The sequence below is a fragment of the Castor canadensis genome, chromosome 14, assembly GCF_047511655.1.
Source record: "Castor canadensis chromosome 14, mCasCan1.hap1v2, whole genome shotgun sequence".
Classification (NCBI taxonomy): Eukaryota; Metazoa; Chordata; class Mammalia; order Rodentia; family Castoridae; genus Castor; species Castor canadensis.
Window position 1 is genome coordinate 102,354,598 of NC_133399.1, and position 19,343 is coordinate 102,373,940.

Genomic DNA, 19,343 nt, shown 5'->3' on the forward strand with positions numbered 1-19,343 from the left:
ACGCTCACACATGCTCTCACACACCACTAGGCTGGTTCATGCAAGTAAAACGTGACCAGATGACTTGGACGTGGCAATAGCGTGTGTTCTGTCTTGGTGGAAGCGTCAATTGCTATCCTTTCTATGGTAAAATAAGCCATTGTAGATGACAGCATGTGCTTTGGGGAGTCACATCCAGCTGCCAAAGGTCCCTGATGCTTTTCTCCTTCAGGAACTGTGCCGGAGCACAAGGTCCCTGTCTGGCCCCCCATACCACCTGCTCATGCACAAGGAACCCATAATGGCTGACAAGGGGACACTCCTCATCCAGGGGCCCATCCTCCACAAAGAGGACTCTGGTCTCCAGGGAAACCATAGCAATGGTGGTCTCGGCTAGGCCTGGCTCTCCTCCCTCTTTCCTTGGGTCCCTTCTGCTCTTGTTTACCCCTTAGCCTGCTAAAAGCCAAGTGGCTACACTTCTTGCTCCGTCCTTACCTCTGGCTTGTAGGCTTTCCGGAATCTCGAGGGCCCATCAGGGCTGAAGACCTGGCCAGGCACACAACTGACCACAGCTGGCTGCCCATTCTCACAGGTAGCATTTTTCACGGGGTCCCGTGACACTGGGGGTCCCAGCTTGCAGCTGGAGATGTGGGCCTCGGTGCCCGTGCAGTTCATGGAGAACTTCCAGTAGCGTTGCTTCCTCTTAGAGGCAAACATTCTGCAGAGGGTAGCAGGGAGGCAGGTGAGCAGGGCACCCTACAATGCACCCAGTTCCTTCTAAAACTTGGCAGAAGTAGCTCCTAGAGCTTAGCCTGGCTTCCCAGATGGAGGGGCTCTGCTCAGTGCACACACTGAGCAATGAGAGGCACAACCCAGAGGGGCCACGCAGCCTCCTAACCTCAGTATTTGTGTGGTGAAATAGTAATAAACTCCATGGCTGCACATGGTGACACATGCCTGAAATCTCAGCACTGGCAGGAATCTCTCAGGCAGGAAGACCATGACTTTGAGGCCAGCCTGGGCTATGGCTATATAGCTGTCTCAAAAGAGAAAATACCACTAAACTACTACTAATGATACTGAAGTCTATAAATACAAAATGCCAAAAGGAATCTAAAAGAGGTAAGGTCCTTGGCCCCAGACCACCCCCCATGGTTGGCCACCCTAACTCTTCAACTAATTTTAGCACTATCTGTTGTTCCCCAGGTCTACTTCCCTTTACCAACAAGCAGTACAAGTTGACAGCTACACTCTGTCCCAATGACATGCAAGATTAAATGCATAAATGCAATGACAACTATCCTAAGTGACACCATATGTGGAGTCAGAGCACAATTTGCTCAGAAACAGAAACTTCTGATTTCATCAAATCCTCACCCAGGAGAATCAGTGAGGTCAAGGTGGTCTCAATGCCCTTTCCCACGCAATCTCTTAACCTTTGTTTCCCATACATGCAAATCGTTCCTTTACATGTTTGGTTTTCTTTTGATGGCAGAATATGGATTAAGGTAAGGCAAAGTTTTTTCCCTCAAACAATAACCAGCCAATAAGTAATGCAACCAATAAGGAGTAAGTAATACAGGCTAACAGAAAAGTTACTATGTCTCCGAGTAAAAAGATCTACTTTGTAAGATTGTTATGTGTGTTAGCCTGTTATCTGCTCTTATACCAAGATATCACAGACTGGGTAATTTTATCACCAATAGAACTTTATTTTTTCCCAGCTCACAGTTCTGGAGGCTGAGAAGTCCAAGAGCATAGTGCCAGTAGCTGGTGAGGGTCTTTTGTTGTCCCATGGCAGAAGGACAAGCAAGCATGCACAAGACAGAGAGAAGAAATTGAGCCAAACTCACTTTTATAGCAAACCCAGTCTTATGGTGACTTACCCAATCTCAGGATAATGGCATTAATCTATTCAGGGGAACAGAGCTCTCGTGACCTCATTGCCTCTTACACATCCCACCCCTTAGTACAATGGTGATTAAAATCCAGCATGAGTAATGGAGGGCAAGGTCAAACCACAGTGTTACTGCAACGGACTTAGAGTTAGGATCCCACAGGAAACACCATGCTGGGAATGGCCTCCCATGAGCCCCGACACCAAAGGAAAGACCATCTCTTAGTTCCCATAACTGGGGCCACAACCAAGTGTATGTGTGCAGATTTCCCGACGTTTGTTACATTTTCTTCTTCTTTTTTTTGGTGGCGGTACTGGCGTTTAAACTCAGGGCTTCATACTTGCTAGGCAGGTGCTCTACAACTTGATCACACCTCCAGCCCTTTTTGTTCTGGTTATTTTGGAGACAGAGTCTTACTTTTTGCCCAGGCTGGCCTGACCACGATCCTCCCTCTCTGAGCCTCCTGTGTAGCTTGGGGTGACAGGTTCATGTCACTGCATCCAGCTATTGGTTGAGATGGTGGCTTGCAATTTTTTTTGCCTGGACTGGCTTCTGACCATGATCTTTCCCAATTTTAGCCTCCCAAGTAGCTAGAATTACAGGCCTGAGCCACTGGCACCTGGCTACTTCGTCTTTTCTATGGCAAGGTAAAAACACATTACGAATTTGTCTCTTCCCAGTTTTGGTCAAAACTGTAAATAAATTCAGTTTTCCTTGTGTGTGTATATACATATACATATATGTATACATGAAGATGAACATAATCCATATATGTATGATTATACATACTCTTCTCCAGCTATATGCATATATACGTATATATTTATATACATATATACATTATACATAAAAACATATATTTACATATGTGTGTATACATATATAATGTCTTTTTCTCTTGATACATGTGAACATTCCAACTTAAAGCTAAGGTTTATGGTCCCATGGTGTTCCTGTACATTATGACAGCTAAAGAGTTACTACTTTACAAAGCACTTTACACTGTTCCCAGATCACAGAAGTGTTTGTGAGATAAATAAAAAATAAAAGGGTAGTGGTTAAAGGAAAGAGAAGAGAGAAGGGGGGCCCCTCTGGTTGGAATGATGAGGACAACTTTGCCTGAGAGTAGGCTTTGAACTGGGCCTTGCATGATGGTGGGGTTTGGAGGGTTGGGAGAGGGACACCCAGTCCTCTGACAGTATCAGCTCTTTGGGACCTATGTGCTTGTCCCTGCTTGAAAAGACTCAGTGACATGTCAGAGAAAGTCGGACAGCATTGTTGGCAGCTGCTCAGGGCAGGTTCCTCTCCAGCAGGCTGACCTCGGGAGGGGCAGAAGTGGATTCTTGTCTGGGCTTTGTCTGGGACTGAATGGGATGTGAACACAGAGGAAGGACAACACATACAGATGCCACCATCACCCTCCCCCACCAGGACCGAAATTTGAGTCTTGTAACAATTCAAGTATACCTGTGGGTGTAGCCACATGGACTATGAAATACAGTCTTTCCTGGAGAATTCAGGACATATGCTTACCACAGTGACATCATAGAGCAAAGAACTCCACAGGAGGACATTAATAATTCCAGAACCACTGCCCACCCACGCCCACTTCCTGCTCTGGGAAACCTACAGCTTCCCCTCACCTTCCTCCCCCACAGCTGCAGGAGAACACAGGGGAACATCAGCACCCATTGGAGCTTTGGTTCAGGAAACTCTTGCTTCCAGCTGTCAGTGGACGCCGCCCTCTCCAGAAACAGATGTACTGAGCTCTTCATGGACCGCAAAGAACCCCCAGCACACAGAGCTGCCCCAGACCTGCTCCTGCCCTTCCCAGGCAGCCCCAGTTGCATCTGACATCAGCTCCTAGGAATGTACTGCCGACTGTGACCCTCTATAGGCCCACCCCTCCGCCATCCCAGCAGGATTCACTAGCTTCGCTCCCTCTGGACCGAGTGACTGGAGCCCCAGGGATGGAGAGATGATGTGTGTGGGAAGACGACAGCACACCCCAGGCCTGAAGATTGGAGGAATGAATGGAGTTGGGAGCAATTTCAGCTAAGCTGGAAGCTGGCTGGGCCATAGCAGGAAGTGAGCTGGAGTGATTGCACTGGGCAGCAAAGGTCCTAGCAGCTCTCCCCAGCTGAGAGGAAAGCCAGATTTTATGCCATCCTGCCAGCTGTTCACATGTATTTTCCAATTATGATTTCTGGACCTGGGGAGATCATCACAGGATAGGTTTGGGATCCAGATCCCACTGGGTCCATGTGAGCCAGTCCTTTTTCTAGTGGGCCACGGGAATGTTTGGGTGTCCTGGAACTAGTGTCAGTTCAGAGCCAGTGTCCAGAAGTACCCAAAAGATCTGATTATTTCATCTTCCACACTGAGCAGTTATCCTGGTAAAGAGCCCATTGGTGGAAAGCAGAGAAATACCGTACGGACTTTTGGCATGGTATTGGAGTCCTTTCTCAAGGGAACTGGGCCTCCCCTTCATTATGGAGTTCTTAGTCTATAAGTTGGCTCAGGTCTGGGAACTGATTGGGGGCCATGACTTCCTGTTGTTATGATTAAAGTTAGACTTGTTCACTTGACCTAGAACAGGCCTGCTTATGCAGATCAAGGAAGCACTTATTAGGCTTCCCGTCTCATTTCCATGGTTAAGAAGCCAGGGTGGAGATGTGCTAGACTCAGCTATTCCTGATGGCTGCTCTGACTCTGCTGAAGTTTAACAGAACATGCCCCCTTGCTGTTTGTGGTTGACTGGCACCACTTGGCATTGCCACCCCTGGATTACTCCCATTGCATCTTGATTTCCCAGTTCAGTGACCACAATTCCCACTGTGAGGTGTAGCCTACAGAGAAGGGCCACTGTAGAACTCTGCGAGGACACATGATCCCTTCACAGTTATGGTGACAGCTGTGCCTTTTAGAGCTTCCCAGCATGGGTGAGGTCTTAAATGACAAATCCACTCTAATGGTCCAGTCACCCTCCACCTTTGCATCCCCTTCACCTTAGACCAAGGCAGGCTCAGCACGTCGAACTCACTCACAATAAGGGCCATTAACCAACCACACCAACCAATCAAACACGCATTATTACTCAGTGAGCTCTTAAGAGAAAAACAGAAAACAAAAAACAGTGATGATGACTACAAAATGCTGCTAGTGCCAAAGATGGAAGCCCTGAGATGTAACCATAAACCTCATTAGCTTCAGGGCATACCCATGGTACCCCAGTTCAGTAGAGAAGCCAGGGCAGGAAAGAGCTCAGCTGTGGGGCAGGAAACTGACTCCATCTCGTGGTGGTAGTGGTGTCAGATTCACCACTGTGATCCCAGCACTCACTCACCTGCACAGTGAGCTGGAGGCTCCAACCAAAAGTACTGGCTGCACTTTAGGCCACAGACAAGAAGAAAAGGGCCAGACTCAGGGAGGATATGGTTTGCCCACACTTCTACCGGAGGTAGACTGACCTCAAAGCCAGGAAAGTGGACACTGCCAGTACACAGCATGCAGCTGGAAATGAGTTTTAGTCCTGGACTGCAACTCTTATCTTTCTCCCAGTTCCTCAACTCTGAAATATACCTCTCCATCCTGGTGGTGTGGCTAGGATTAAGTGATTAAGAACAGTGTCCACCACAGAGTAAGTACTTGGTAAGCAGAAGCTGGTCCTAGGATAATTGTGTAGAGGAGACAGGAAAACCCTACTACCAACCAGTCAGCTGGCCTCCATATCCTTGAGTTCTGTATCCTCAAATTCAACCAACTGCACAGTGAAAATACTTTGGAAAAAAACAAACAAAACAGGTGTCTGTACTGACCCCATGCAGACTTTTTTCTTGTCATGATTTCCTAAGCTATACAGTATGACAACTATTTTTGCAGCATCTACATTGTGTTAGGTATTATATTAATCTGGAGATGACCTAAAGTATGCGGGAAGATGTGCACAGGTTCTGTGCAAATACCACAGTTTTATATAATGGACTGGAGCATCCCAGATTTTTGGTGTCAGGGGCTGAAATCAAGGGACTATAATTCCTGCCACTGCTTCTTTTCTCATTGGGACATATTAACCTTGGAAAGCACCACAGCACTGCAGGTTTAACTGGATTCATGGAAGTGAATTGAGTGGATCGGTTTCTCAAATCTAATGATTGCTGCAATTTCCAGATTTCTCAGAATAATCACTGCTGAGGGCAAGAAAACATTTCTACTTAAGTCAGTGCTTCCCAATCCACATATTGCCCTTGTTCAGCTACGTGGTCCCCAAGCTGTCTGTTGACACTGAGACGTGAAATTTTACTGGGATGAAGCACCTGGCACTTCACTGGGCCCTAAGCCTTCCCACATTACATGAGATCAGCTGTCAGGGTTTGTTTCCCACAGGACTGTGAGTTCCTCTTCAGCAAGGCACTCTGTGCAGGCTTGCTGGGGGGACGCTAGCCGGCCTGGCTGCGACAGGCAGCAGAAAGCCATGTCCAGGACTGACTCAGACAAGGCAGGGAGGGAAAGAATCCAGGAAACACCCAGCCTGGTCCTTACTTGGCACAGCCCTCTTACTTGTAGGCTTTGGTGTTGTATGTCTTCTCTCCAGGGAAGCCAAACATGCCACAGACCACATGGGAATTCTTGGCTGTCCAGTGCTTATCGCAGATCTGCCTCCAGGTCTTGCCTTCCTTCACCTCCACATAGCCCTCTGTCACCGGGGAGCGATGGCGAAAGGCAGAGAGAACAGGACGGATTCGGATGTCTTCCACCTGGATATTCAGGCTCTGGGAAGAGAGAGGCACGTGAGAGAGGGGTCACCTCCCTGGTCTGCTCCTGGAGATTCACCAAGCAACAAGTCCTTTCTTGAGGACGATCACTCAGAGCTCTGCTGGTCTGCCTCTGTCCCAAGCTCTGCTGAGTGCCACAGGTACTCCCGAGAGGCCCAGCACAAGCCATGCTCAGGAAGTGCTATGCGTGAGAGATAGTGGGACTACAGGGACCAAGAGGGAAGTGAGGTGACCCAGAACTGTCAGAGAGGACAGATGTGGAGAGCTACCCCATATCCTATGGAAGAATCTTCTACATGCAACTTCTTCCTGCACAGGTCTCAAAAATCTGATCATGAGAAAGTGTTCCTTGAATCTTCATGCAAAATAGTTTATATTTTGCATTTTACCTTAGAGCATATGCATGAGCACCTGTGAGTATGGGGGTGGCGGTATACCTGTGTGTGTGTGTCTCCCCCACCAATCTTTCAGTAAAACTGGAGTTTCAGTTGGGTGCTAGTGGCTCATAGCTATAATCCTAACTACTTGGGAGGCTGAGATCAGGAGCATTGTGATTTGAGGCCAGCCTGGGGAAAATAGTTCATGAGACACCCCCCCCATCTCCAAAATAACCAGAGAAAAATGGACTGGAGATATTGTTCAAGTGGTAGAGCACCTGCTTTGCTAGTGCCTTGCAAGTGACTGCAAGTTTGAAGCCCTGAGTTCAAACGTCAGTCCCACCAAAAACAATAGTGGAGTTTCAGGGAGATGAAGTCCAGGTCTCCTGAAGCTGGTGGCATACTACAGGACCCTACAGAGGGTGCAGGAGGGAAAAGAGGTAGGGGCTCCCAGTGTTGAGCGTGTCCAGTGTGGGGCCCACACCTGGGAACCAAGAAGGTCGGTAGGGTTGGGGTTAATCATTCTATGGCAAAGCAAGATTCTGAATGCGTTCAGGCCCTTGGAAAAGTCCTCCTCATGCCTACCCTACTCACCTTTCTGAGCTAACTGGGGTAGAGGATGCAGTCATGGTGGAGTATGGGAAAGAAGGCTGCAGGGGAGGGAAGAAGAAGGCGTCTCCTTCATGAGCGGTCTTCCCTGACGCTGAGCTGGAATGTCCTGGCCCTGCCTATGTCCAAGCCCCAGGGATTTCAGAGAAGAAGTAGGGCCTCCAGAGACTGCCCTGGGTAAGAGGAACTGGGGAGGAGTTCCCCTGAGTTACACTGACACTTTTTACCCTTCTCCAAGGCATTCCACATCCCTCCCCCAATCAATCTGAAGGAAGCTCCCTTCCAAATGTCTTACTTCCAGTTCCTCTTCCAAACCCCTGCACTAGGGTGTCCACGGCCAGCTCTTGAAACAGTCTTCAACAGAGTCCCTGCCCCTTTCCATCTGCCACAATGGCAGCCGCCACAGAGGTCTCTCTAAAAGAGCCATCAAACCTGTCCCTCCACTGGCTCCATTTTGTCTATGTCCTGCACAAATGACTCAGGGAGATGCCCATAAACCTTTCCTGATGGATTTCACCTATGCCTCCAGCCTCTTCAACATCCCTAGCTCCAAATCAATCCTTGGGTACCATGAATTGCAATGTAGAATGGTCAAACAGCCATCAAGAGTGCTTACCAGGGCAAGCCTTGTGCCAAGAGCCGATTGTGCCTTCTCTTACTTAACCCCAAGCAGCATCATGAGGCCGTTTAGCCTCACTTTGCAGCTGAGAAATCAGCTGACTCTAATTTCCTTTCTTAGGTCACCCTGACGTGCAGTGTGAGATGTACTCTGAGCAGGGCCAGGGAGGGAAAGGTGGGGTGGGTAAAAGAGAGCTGGAAGGAGGAATCCATTGACCTGACTGCCCTCAGCCTGTCCAGTCAGGATGCAAATGAGCCACAAGGTTGAACAGAACCATTATTTGGGTGCCCAGGGATCTGTGTCTCCTGCTGGTTGCAGGGTCCAAAGCCAGGCCTTGCCCCACTGATCCTGCAAGGTGGTGGAAAGTAAGTGGCTCAGAGTGATGCCATTTGGCCCTGGTTCCCTTCCACACAGAGTGGAAGAAAACCCGCCAGAGGCAGGATTATATTTTCCAGTCTGGATTCTGGATCCTTTACAGCCCTCATCAGGCCACTCATGCCATTGAGACACGTGGGTAGGGACAGTCCAGCCTCCTCCTGCCTCTTTCCACCTTGGAGGCTCCTGGCATGCAGTGTGGAATGCGTCATGCCCAGGAGGAAAGTTATTGCCATAGCACCAGTCCCTGGCAGGCAGGCTGACCTCATTCCATTCACAGATCCTTTCCCTGGCTGTGGGCAGTGGCACAGGCTCATGGATGGTAGATGTGATCCCCCAGCACCATACTATAGAAGGAGGAAGGCCAGCTGGGGAGCTCAGCAGACCGCCATGAAGGACTGCACAGGGCACAGGACCCGAGGCCAGCACCCAGGGTCCCATCTGTAAGAAGAGTCTCTGCTCCATGTAGAACAGGTATCCTTGGCAGATCTGTGGGCTCCAGAATGTCAGCAATGCAGCAGCTGGAAAGAGAAAGGCCTGCCCCAGCTGTCATCATCCTTATTCGTCTCCCAACTCAGCACGTGTTTGTGTGTTGTGGGGTGTGTGTGTGTGTGTGTGTGTGTGTGTGTGTGTGTGTACATGCTGTGAGCCCATGTGTGTGAAACTGTATGTGTGTCTCTAGGAATACCTGTGTGTGTGCACATGGTGAAGTTGTATGTGTGTGTCTGGTGGGTCTGTGTGTGTGTGTGTGTGTATGTGTGTGTGTATGATGATGTGTGCCTGATGTGGATTTCCATGTCATGTGGGTGTTTGTATGTGTGGAGTGAATGTATGTGTCTTTGAGGGTGGGAGGAGAAGGCACTCGTTCCCACCAGTCTTAGACAAGCAACAGGACTGGCTTTTTCCTTGTTTCTCTGAGATGGGATGTCTTCTCTCCTCATTTGATGGAACCAAACCCCTCCCATTCTGTGGGGCTTGTATCCATCTCATTTACTCCACAAATACAGTTCCTGTGCCCCATGGGCCAGGTTTCTTCCCTACAACCCAACACAGAGCCCAGTCTCTTCTTTGAATAGTGACTACCATGCTCACTAATTGAATGTTAGTCGATTGCACACTAGGCCCTGTGCACACAGCTTTACGTCCATTCCCTTAACTCTTGGGGCAACCTCCGCAGTGGTTACTGGTATATCCCTTCGTAGGTGAAAACATAAGAAAACTTGGTGAGGTTTTACAACCTGTCCAAGTTCACACAGCCTATAAGCAGGTAAACAAAGATGAAAATAAAGTTCTCATTCGAAGCCCATGCTCCATGCTCATAGTGACCACTGGTCTCGGAGCAGCCCCCACTTGTCGTCCATGTCTTGTGTATTACCTGGTATTGAAGGCAACCCACAGGGGGTAGGGCCTGAGGCTTGGACTTCTAGGTGGTTCTTTTGAGACCTGCTAGCATTGTGCACAAAGTGCAAGAGTACACCCTGAGAGACTGTGATTCATAGCGGACTGTGTACCTAAGGGAAAAGCTGGGCTCCCAGCTGCTCCTGAACTCAGGCCAGGAGGACGCAGCAGGGCAATCCTCTGTGGCACGCACTCCACGCTCATGCGAGCTCCCCAGAAACCCTGGCTGCTGGCAGCCCTCCAGGTTCAAAGAAACCGCGTGCACACAGGCATGGCCTCTTGCTCCTTCACCGCTGTGGAATCCTTCCATAACCACAAGCGCTCAGATTTACTTTTTCCCAGAAGTTTAGCCCCAAAAGAGAAGATGTGAAACATTAAAAGAGACACAGTATTCTTTCTGAATGCAGGGCTCTCTGGACTTGCTAGTTTAAAACATAGCCCAGCAACCCACAAGGTGGTCATGCATTGGTCACATCTTAAAATTCAGACTAAAACCTGAAAGCTGTCCTTCTTGCCAGAGACAATGGCAACCCAGGCCTCCAAAAGGTGTCCCTTCCAGAACTCCCCTGGACTTGCCTTAGATGGGACTCATCAGTGATCACTAAGCAAGGCCCCTGGAGTGATTAGCTTCTAGCAGGGAAAACCATGGTGCAGCCAATCCAGGGGAGAGAGACTAAGGAGGGATGCAGGGAGCACTCCCACAGGGACAACCAGGGTTGTGCCCCAATGTCACTGAAGATTGGCAGCATCCATCAATGACTTGCAAATTCCAGAATGTGGCAGTCTGGGGCTGTTGCCAAAGGAGTGAGTCACGCATTTTGCAAGTCCCGCTGGAGATTGCATCAGGGGATGAGGCAAGGAGAAGCAAAGCACCAAGCAAGTGGCCTGCAGGCGACCATTAGCCAGTGTCTAGAAGCTCAGCCCCAAGCACACTGCCTCTCTGGAGGCACGCTGGCAAGGCCAGACCTTAGTTCCCTCCATCCTAGGCCCTCCCAGTGAGAGAAGTCATCTGGGACTGGACTGGGGTGGGAGACAGACCAGTCATCATGCTGCCATCCCATCAGACTGTGCCACTGCTTAGTGGAGCCCATGCCCTCTGCTCAGAATGTAGCATGCTGCTGTATTCTGTTTTTACCAAGTTCCTGTTGCTCTCCAAGCTTGCTTTTTTGACTATGGGTCAGATTCAGACCCATTTTCCCCTCTGTCATCTTCCCCAGCATCTAGACCAACCAAACGTCTTCAATTCTTCCTTTCCTGGAGTCACCACATGACACACCAGCCCTGCCAGCTTTGTGTACCATAAGCTTTGCGTCCCTTTTCACCCTTTTTCTTCCTTGCCCTTGCAGTCCATTTGATCCCTGCGATGCCTCCTCTGTCTCCATCACTTTTTCATCCCCACTTCTGTGGTCCACACAGGTGTGTGAGAATTGTGGAAGACACAGAAGGAAATTAAAATTCCATCGTCTTACCTAGGCCCAGGCTGTCTGCCTAGCTCCCACCCAGTCCACAGGGAACATTCAGCTGCACTAGCCACGGTGGATTGCTCAGACCTTCTGTGGCTTCCCGATGCCATAGGCTCAAGCCAGGCCATTCTCTGTGATTCTCTCCTGTCAATACTTAAGGTCAAATTTAAGGATTCATTCATAAATGTTTATTGATTGCTACTATGTCTTATCCCAGGCACTGCATGAAACTTTGGGATGTACAGGTCAACCCTTTAGACAAGTTCTCTGCTCTCATGAGGTTCCTAATCCAGAGGGAACAAGACAGCATCCAAACATCTCACCCATGTTCATCTGACTTCTATTTACTCCTCTAGTACTTGCTTTCTGACTGCTTACTGTAGTCTTTGGCTTATTCATACTGACTACCTGGTCCTAGTATCCATTTCAATGTGTCTGTCACCCAATTGGACCACGAATCCCCCAAAGGACAAAACCATGGCATATTCATTTTTGTATCACCCACAGCTCTAATGCCAGACACACAGTGAGTCCTCAAATATTTTTGGAATGAACCAATGATAACTTTTTTTGACAAATCCAACAACAGGAATTCAACTTAGCTAAAAATGTTGGATGCCGAAGCAAAAAATGTTAATAAAGACTCCTCTTAATCTTTGTTTAGTGCAAAATAAACAGGCAGTCCCTATTTATTTTTTCATAACATAAGCATTCCTTGCAGAACTTATGGACAGACTCAGGGACTATCTACGTTTGTCCAGGGATTCTCTTGTTATCTGAGCTATTTAACACCTCGACTCCTCTTCCCTTAAGAACAGGCTGGGTATGCTGGCACATGTCTGTAATCCCAGCTATTTGGGAAGTGGAGGTAGGAGGATTGTGGTCCAAGGGTGGCCAAGGCAAAAATTCAAGAGTCTATCTGAAAAACAAACTAAAAGCAAAAAGGGTATGGCTCAAGTGGCAGAGTGCTTACCTAGCAAATATGAAGCCCTAAGTTCAAACTCCAGTACTTAATACGAGCAAGTATTGCAGGAATAAACAGAAATCAAATCGACGTGGATGAAATATTTGGATGCTGTCTCTTTCCCTCTGGATTAGGAACCTCATGGCAGCAGAAAACTTGTCTATAGGTTGATCTGTGCATCCCAAGGTTTCCTGGGATGAGACACAGTAGCAATCAACAAACATTTATGAAAGGATGGCTAAATTTGACCTTAAGGGCTGACAGGAGAAAGAAAACAAAAGGAAAGATCTGAAGTAATAATAATTACTTTAGCTGAAATAGACAGTGATCTGATCTTCAGCACAGGTTTGCTTAGCAGGTGGGTACTGTCTGTAAACAGTGTGAAGCACATTGTACAAGAAGAGCATGCTACACTCTAATTATCACCCCCCACCCCTTTTTTTTAGGATTTCTTTTCCCATTTATTCATATGTGCATACAATGTTTGGGTCATTTTAATTATCCCCTTTTGATGATCAAATCAGAATTCGTAGTTTAAGAAGCTGCCTTTTTAAGAGACTGACTCCTGCCTGGGACATATGGAAGAAAGGGAAAGGAAGGCATTTCAATGATTTCTTTGCTGTGTTTGATTTGTTCTGAGACAGTTTTGCTGTGTAGCTCAGGCTGACCTTGAACTCACAGTTCTCCTGTCTCAGCTCCCCAAGTGCTGGGATCACAGGCAGCCATCACCATACCCAGCTCCATTTCTGTGATTTTTGTTGCTCGGTTCTATGCTGGAGAGCAGTGGAGGCAGAAGGAGTAAAGTGGGGGTGGTGTGGAGAGCTGAGGTCACACTGAAGCCATCAGAGGAAAAAAAGCTGTCTGTCTGTCTGGGCCTCCTCCTATAAATCAGGAGCTTTGAAATGCTGCTGGAAATGGAAGGTTCCGTTTCATTTTCCAACTCTGAAGCACTTGTGCAGGTAACAGAGATCGCTTCTTTGGAGAACGAGCAAGCCCTGCTGTGGGCAGGAAGCCGGCTCCACACCTGCTTCAGCAACCAGTCCCTCTGGCCCAGCAGCAACTCTGGGCCCTGGCTGGCTGTTGAGGCCACAGACCAGCAAGTCCTAGTCTGGGCCAGACCATCCACCGCTCAACCTGGTTCCTTACAGCAACCATCCCTGTAGTACTAAAGCAGAGTCTTGAAGTCGTCTTTTTCCACTGCTAGACAGGGAGGCCAGGAAGGGCAGACTTCATCAATCATTTTACCCTCACGTCAGGCACTCAGTTAACGTGCTCGGAGGAAAGGAGTGAACTGATCCTTGCATCAGTCTCACAGGGATGGGTGGGGGATTCCTTGGCTTTGACCATCCAGCATGGCTGAGGTGCCTCAGGTGAACCACTCTCGCCCATGGCAGATTCAACTATAAGTCCTGCCCTGGTCATGGCACCAGTCTGCCCTACACAAATAATTGTAATGATTTTTATGCTTTCAAAGGGTTCCATGAACAACTGGCGAGGAATAAAGTTTCCCATTTATGCACAATTTGCTCTGTTATCCACACAAGTACCCTTTTGCTTTTCAGAGGATGAGACCTATTTTTGGTGACTATTTCTTCTTATCAGAGGGAAGTCATCTAGTTCTTGTACAGCTACCAGGGGAGAAGGGGCCATACTGGGCTTGGAGGGACCGTCGTCTTCCAAGCTGTGCAGATGAAAACAGACCCTCATTCTTTCCTAAACTTCCCAGCAACCTTTCTCTGTGTGGGGGATGGGACAATTGGAGATGCTCATATTTCCAGAAGTCTCTCTAGAGACCTTTCCCTTGGAGGTTCCATCCCCTGAAGCCACCAAATATAGACAAATAAGCCTGCTGCTGGGAAACAGTGACTAATAAAACCTGGACTCGTGGAATTTTAAAAATTCAAAGCAGCCTCAGTGGTTAAAGGACAAGAAAGGGCTTTTTCAGCTCTCAACATCCTTCCAGAAGATGGCAAAAGCGTGGAGGGTTGGAGTACCCCATTTTTCCCTCTGGTGGGAATGAATGGCCGACAACAGGCTCTGCCCTTATTCTCCCTCTGTTGGCTCAAGCCTCCAGGGCTGCCTACTGTCAAAAAGGAGAAACTGAGGTTCAGAGGTCAGGCAGGGGAAGGCGACACCTAAATCTCACAGCATGGGAGTTTTCTAGTCAGTTTTGGTAACCTACCTGCTTTTTGCAAAAAGCATTTTTAAGAAACAGGTAGGGAAAAATGTGAGGGAAGAAGTGAAGGAAAGACGGTTTCCTGACCTAACAAGCCTGGCCCCAGCAGGAGCCTTAGACGATCATATGACCTGGCAATGTGCAGACAGCTCTGGCTCTGAAGGGCATCTGGATTTGTCATCTCTCCTTATCTAATGCTTTTTCAGCTTGTCCACACACCCCAGACAGGAAACAAAGCCTCTGGGTTTAAGAGGCTCTGAAGTCCTGAGGGGGAAGGAGGGAGAAGGCTAGCCAGGGTTCTGGTTTCTGAGCTTAAAAATGATCTGCGTTGCACATTTTGTTATTTGCTCCTACCTAACTCCCTCATAAAAAGTTTTGATAACCAAGACTTATTTTCCCTCTATCCAGCCAAATGTGTTTTCCACTGCTGTGTCCAGAGACTCAAGGGGTTCAGTCACTGTGGACACAGACACCAGTGCTGGTCTCCTAAGACTGGAACCCAGGTTTTCAGCTCTGGGGTCCGAAATGGAGAATCCAGAGCAAGACAGGACAGTACAATCTGTGTTAGAAAGTGGGAGAATGGCAACCTTTCCCAATTAATTGCCTGGATGAGCTGGTGGTGCAAAGCTGTAACACCACCTACTTGGAAGGGATAGGTAGGAGGATCGTGGCTCCAGGCAAAAATGAAAGACCCTATTTGAAAACAAAACAAAACGAAAAATTAAAGCAAAAAGGGCTAGGGGCATGGCTCACGAGGTAGAACATCTGCCTGGCAAGCACGAGGCCCTGAGTTCAAATTCTGTCAAAAAAAATCCAGGGAAGCACAATTAGGTGATTAAGTGAAATCCCTTCAACCAGGTGCTGGGGCTGTGACTCACACCTTTGGCACACATCCCTGAGGGGATGAACTTAGTCTAGACTGATGCAGTTTTTTTCCACTCTCTGCTTTGGGGAATTCTTGCACTCTGGAGGAGGCACAAGCCTGTGGGGTCATCTATAAGTCTGTGATCTGTCCTCATCTCCAGGGGTCAATAAGGGTGAATGTCACAGAGGCTGGCCCATGACTCTGCAGGTGGTGGTGGTGGGGAGGGGGAGGAGCGGAGTGTCTGCATCCCCTCCATTAGCTTAGGAGTTAATGGAAAAAGCATCAACTCACACTTCACTTTCGACTGCATTTGACTCTGAATTTATAGGACCCAAGCTGCCAGATGTCAAGGAAGGGTTTAAACCCCAACCTAGATGTGGAAGAGTGAGGATGCAAAGTCCATACTTGATTTCAAGGTCAAAGTTGTGGGGGGCCAGAGAAGAGGCAGAAAGAGTACACAGCACACACACTAGTTTGCATCCCTTCTCCTTGTATGTGTGTGGAGCGGGGAGTGACACACAGGTGGTGATGATTTGTGCAATGGTGTACACTGCCAATAGCCAGCTTAATGGGTACCTCTGGCATGGGGTGGGTGTGTTTTCACAGACTCAGGTAAAAGGGGATCTTAGAATTTGTCAATCACCTAATTCCATCTCCTTCCTTGTGCAGGCATCTGACCGCAGTATTCTGGCAGAGGGTCATCCCGTTCTTACCATTCCTCCAGTGATAAGCAGCCCACCACTTCTGAGGGAAGGTCAGTACACAGGGGTTTCACCAGCTGAAAACTGCCTCCCGTTACCTGCCCCTCAGCCTAACTTTCTCTGGGAGCTGGAGTAAATTATAAACATTTGTCTCCATGGTAGTACTTCAAATATTTGAAAAGAACTGACATGCCTCCCTCCATATCACTTTTCTTAATGAAAAATCTTCAGTGTCTCCTATGATGGGATTTCCAGACTGGTTTCTGTCCTGTGGGCCCCTCCCTGGGTGACCTGGTCCAGTTCCAAATCAAAGACTTCACTGAAACAGCCCTTCTATCAGTGTAACAATTTACATTCACTTTTTTTTTTTGGTAGAACTGGGCTTTGAACTCAGAGCTTCGCACTTGTAAAGTAGGTGCTCTACCGCTTGAGCCATACCTCCTCTCCATTTTGTGCTGATTATTTTGAAGATGGAGACTCAAGAACTATTTGCCCAAGCTATCCTCAAATTTCATTCCTCCAGATCTCAGCCTTCCAAGTAGCTAGGATTATAGGTGTGAATCACCTATACCCGGCTTGTATTTCAAAGCAACCATGTCACACACTTAATTTATGCTAAGCTTTAGTCAACATTGAGATTTAAAAAAAAAAAAAAATCAATGCTTTTCAGTCGCTCTCCTTCTCACCTGCACTCTTGTGGCTGATTTTTTCCCCATGGACTACTGTATATCCAAGTTCCCTTCAGCTCAAAATGTAACAGACATTCCTAATACAATTGTTGCATTTGAGGTCTATTATTTCAGCCTTCCTGCAGTTTTCTTAAATCTTCATTCCACAATTTTATATTCCAGCAATTTCTCCTGGTTTTGTTCCTCCTATACATTTTATCAGTCCACATTTTAATCTCCATGCAGATTCCTGATGCATGATGGGTAGGCAAGAGCAGAGCCCTAGGGCACACCATTACAGACCATTCACTGTGTTCATACTAAATTAGTCACCAATCTCCCTTGGTATCATTAGTCAGTGTTCTATGACTCCACCTAAGTGCATGGCCATCAAAGCCACGTCTCTTCCTCTCATCCACAAAAATCTTAATATGGGGCCATTTCTTTAGCCAAGAGGAATGATTCCATGATTTCAGCTACTGACACAGTCCATTCCATGAGGTATTTTGGAGAAACTTCTCTGCATCCCACAAACATCCCCTGTAGGTGGCCCAGGCGGCTCCCTCCCCATCAGGCCAGCGCCGCCAGTAAGCATGAATCTAGGCCCCTGCATGACCTACTTTTAGCAGATACCCAAGGGAGGTCCTGGGGGTGGCGCATCAGCTGAAAGTTCCTTCTCTGTCTGTGGCTAGACTAGAAAGCCCCACCCAAGCCACGGCCACCTGTCTGGTCTGTGTGACAGCAAGACGGAGGCCTTCTAGGAAAATGCAAAGTATGGAGGCTGCAGATGTCATCTGACCTTTGTGGACATCTAGCCTGGGAACCCTCTGGCTGACTGTAGATTCAGCAGGGCCTGTGCACTTGGCCTTAGCATGATCTTCTTTTTATTCATGCATTGATGCCTTTCTTATGCCAAGAAGCCTGGGCTTTCCTTCACTTGACACTCATGTGGATTATCCTGAGGTTCTAGGCTAAGTGGAGGCCCACTGAAGACACTGTATTATAATAAGCTTACTGTGCTGTTCGGACAATCCCATGAAGTAACACTTTGCTCCTATGTGTTTCTCATTACTGTTTAGTTTAATATTTGATTCTGGGAGATTTTCCCCCTAAAGGAATTATGATTTCTGATGTGTATTTCTAGGGAAAAGAAAATTTGGTATTTGGAGCTATTGTACCCATGAGGTACCTAGAAGGACATCTGTTGATTACAATGGTGACTAAGTTGCCACTCCTGTCCTTCAGGGGCTTCCAGTCTCATCGGAGATAAGACACACAAGTGGTGTTAACTGTCCCATACAAGGTTATGAAGGGTGGAGATAAGACATTCTCTGCACGTGGGTTGCACAGCCCACCTCCCCACATCATCGACACCATGTAAAGACAAGTTGCCATCAGTAACTCTCAGTTACTAAATATACAGAGAGAGGCAGCACCCAAGGGGAGCCATGTTTTTTCATAACCTGATTCGGAAGTGCTGCACTGCCATTTCTGTTCTAGTCTCAATAACCATGAGTCAGCTCCCAGTACACTCTGGTTATCACAAATGATGCAATGCATCTGAAGCTGTAGACTAGAAGTGGCCTCTCCCTTCCAGCTGAGGAAGGGTGAGACTCATTTCCATGCTCCTTGCAAGCTGGACCAGTCCTCAATGTGCATGGTGTGCTCTGGAAACATTGGAGAGAGGAGCAGGGCAGTGTGAGTCAGGAGAGGAAAACTTACGGACTCCAGACTGGGGAGGATTCCCTCTGGAGCCCAAATGGGGCAATTTCAAGTCCAAAGAAAGGTTTCTTTAGCATTGGTACTGGGGTTGACTACAGACTGAGGCACAGTGAAGCTCCTGGGCCTGGATTCATAGCAGGTCCCATGGTCCCTTGGGGACACGCTCCTTGAGCATAACTCTGTGGCCAAGTCCACCTGTCCTGAGCCCCACATGCCGTGCACACAGGGGTGCAAGATGGGCATAGTAATTTAGTTGTTTGGGTGGAGAAGTCGCTGAAAAGCTCAATCTGAAACTGAGCCATTAATGTAGAAAGTTGGCCATTTCCAAGTGCTGACTTGTCAGGCTGGCAACATAGGAATCAGGCAGAGCTTTTTCTTTTTCTTTTTTTTTTTTTTTCTAGTTTCATGGCAGGAAATTCCAACTAAGTAGGTCAGGGAGGAAACCAGTATCCACATAGGTAAAGTGACTCCGATTCTTAGGTAGATTTGGGAACAAGTGTACAGTGATTGCCCAAATCCAAGATGGCTCCAACAATCTCCACCTTCTATATTAATACCTTGTGTCATTGCCTCACACATTGCACCTGGTTAGTCTGTGTGACCAAGAGAGTACAGCAGAAACAATGGCACATCACTTCCAAGATTAGGAGACTGTGGCTCCTACCTGGCACTGCCTCTCTCACTCTCCTAAGGATCACTTGCTCTGGGGAAGAAAACCGCCATGTCTAGAGAACACTCAGGCTGCCTATGCAGA

The 19,343-nt window shown here is 47.9% G+C and overlaps 1 protein-coding gene across 1 annotated transcript in view; it reads right to left on the reverse strand.

The window, feature by feature from the left end:
* The window catches only part of Loxl2 (lysyl oxidase like 2), a 91,968-nt gene that overhangs the window by 32,997 nt on the left and 39,628 nt on the right, over positions 1-19,343 (reverse strand). The window contains exons 4-5 of the mRNA XM_020168678.2: positions 6,438-6,649; positions 475-697 (exon numbers count right to left, since the gene is read on the reverse strand). Coding sequence (XP_020024267.2) covers positions 475-697; positions 6,438-6,649 — 435 coding nt within the window. The remainder of the gene's footprint in view (positions 1-474; positions 698-6,437; positions 6,650-19,343) is intronic.